Source organism: Lupinus angustifolius, unplaced genomic scaffold, assembly GCF_001865875.1.
Source record: "Lupinus angustifolius cultivar Tanjil unplaced genomic scaffold, LupAngTanjil_v1.0 Scaffold_519, whole genome shotgun sequence".
In the NCBI taxonomy this organism is placed as follows: domain Eukaryota; kingdom Viridiplantae; phylum Streptophyta; class Magnoliopsida; order Fabales; family Fabaceae; genus Lupinus; species Lupinus angustifolius.
This window is the reverse complement of record NW_017727877.1, coordinates 1,346-2,245: the sequence shown is the minus strand read 5'-3', so window position 1 is coordinate 2,245 and position 900 is coordinate 1,346. Positions and strand designations below refer to the sequence as shown.

The window sequence follows — 900 nt, the reverse complement described above, 5'->3', positions numbered from 1 at the left end:
GCAGAAGACCAGGACATGATGTGTCCTGGTGTTACTATGCTCCTTATGACAATCACCAGGGCACTCTGAACCCTGCTCATTTCTATGGCTCTTCATCAGGTCCAACTTACGGTTTTCCTAGCATGCCTCCTTCTCATTCTCATCCTTCTAAACATTACACTACTCCTCAACAATATCATCCTCACAACTATGCTAATCATTCTTCTACACCTGGAAATTCCTCATCTACCTATCACAGAAATGCTTCTCATATGCATCATGAGGGCTCTGCTTTTCCTGCTCAGTATCAAGGGTATGCAATGAATGCTCACACTGGTCATGACAATTCTAAAGCCTCTATGTGGTATCCAGACTCAGGGGCTACTAATCATCTTACAGCAGATCCAACCATGCTTCATGAACCTACTGAAAACTTTGGACCAGATCAAATCTATATGGGTAATGGTACTAAAGCCTCTATTTCCTGCTGTGGTAATACCTATTTTCAGTCTTCAAATCCTCTAGTTTTTCTCTCATTACAAAATCTTCTTCTTGTTCCTACCATCACAAAGAACTTAATGAGTGTCTCTCAGTTTGCCAAAGATAATTGTTGTTATTTCGAATTTCATCCTAACTATTGTCTTGTTAAATCACAGGATACTGATGAGGTTTTGCTCCAAGGGTCTCTCACTTCAGAGGGTCTCTATGCATTTCCAAGTCTTATTCCTAAGTCAGCCCAAACAAAGTTCTCTGCTGGTCCTACCTCTCATAATGCTTCAGCATTAACTTCAACTACTGTCAACACTAAGTCTAGCCATTTTCTTTTATGGCATTATAGACTAGGTCATGCTCACAAAGCTATTGTCAAAAATGTATTGACCAGTTGTAATCTGTCTCCAATAAATAACACTGATTCAGATT

At 39.8% G+C, this 900-nt stretch overlaps 1 protein-coding gene across 1 annotated transcript in view; it reads left to right on the top strand.

The window, feature by feature from the left end:
- LOC109341601 overlaps positions 1–900 on the top strand; it is a 3,090-nt gene that overhangs the window by 1,049 nt on the left and 1,141 nt on the right. Inside the window, exon 2 of the mRNA XM_019579542.1 lies at positions 100–851. Within this exon, the coding sequence (XP_019435087.1) occupies positions 100–851 (752 nt within the window). The remainder of the gene's footprint in view (positions 1–99; positions 852–900) is intronic.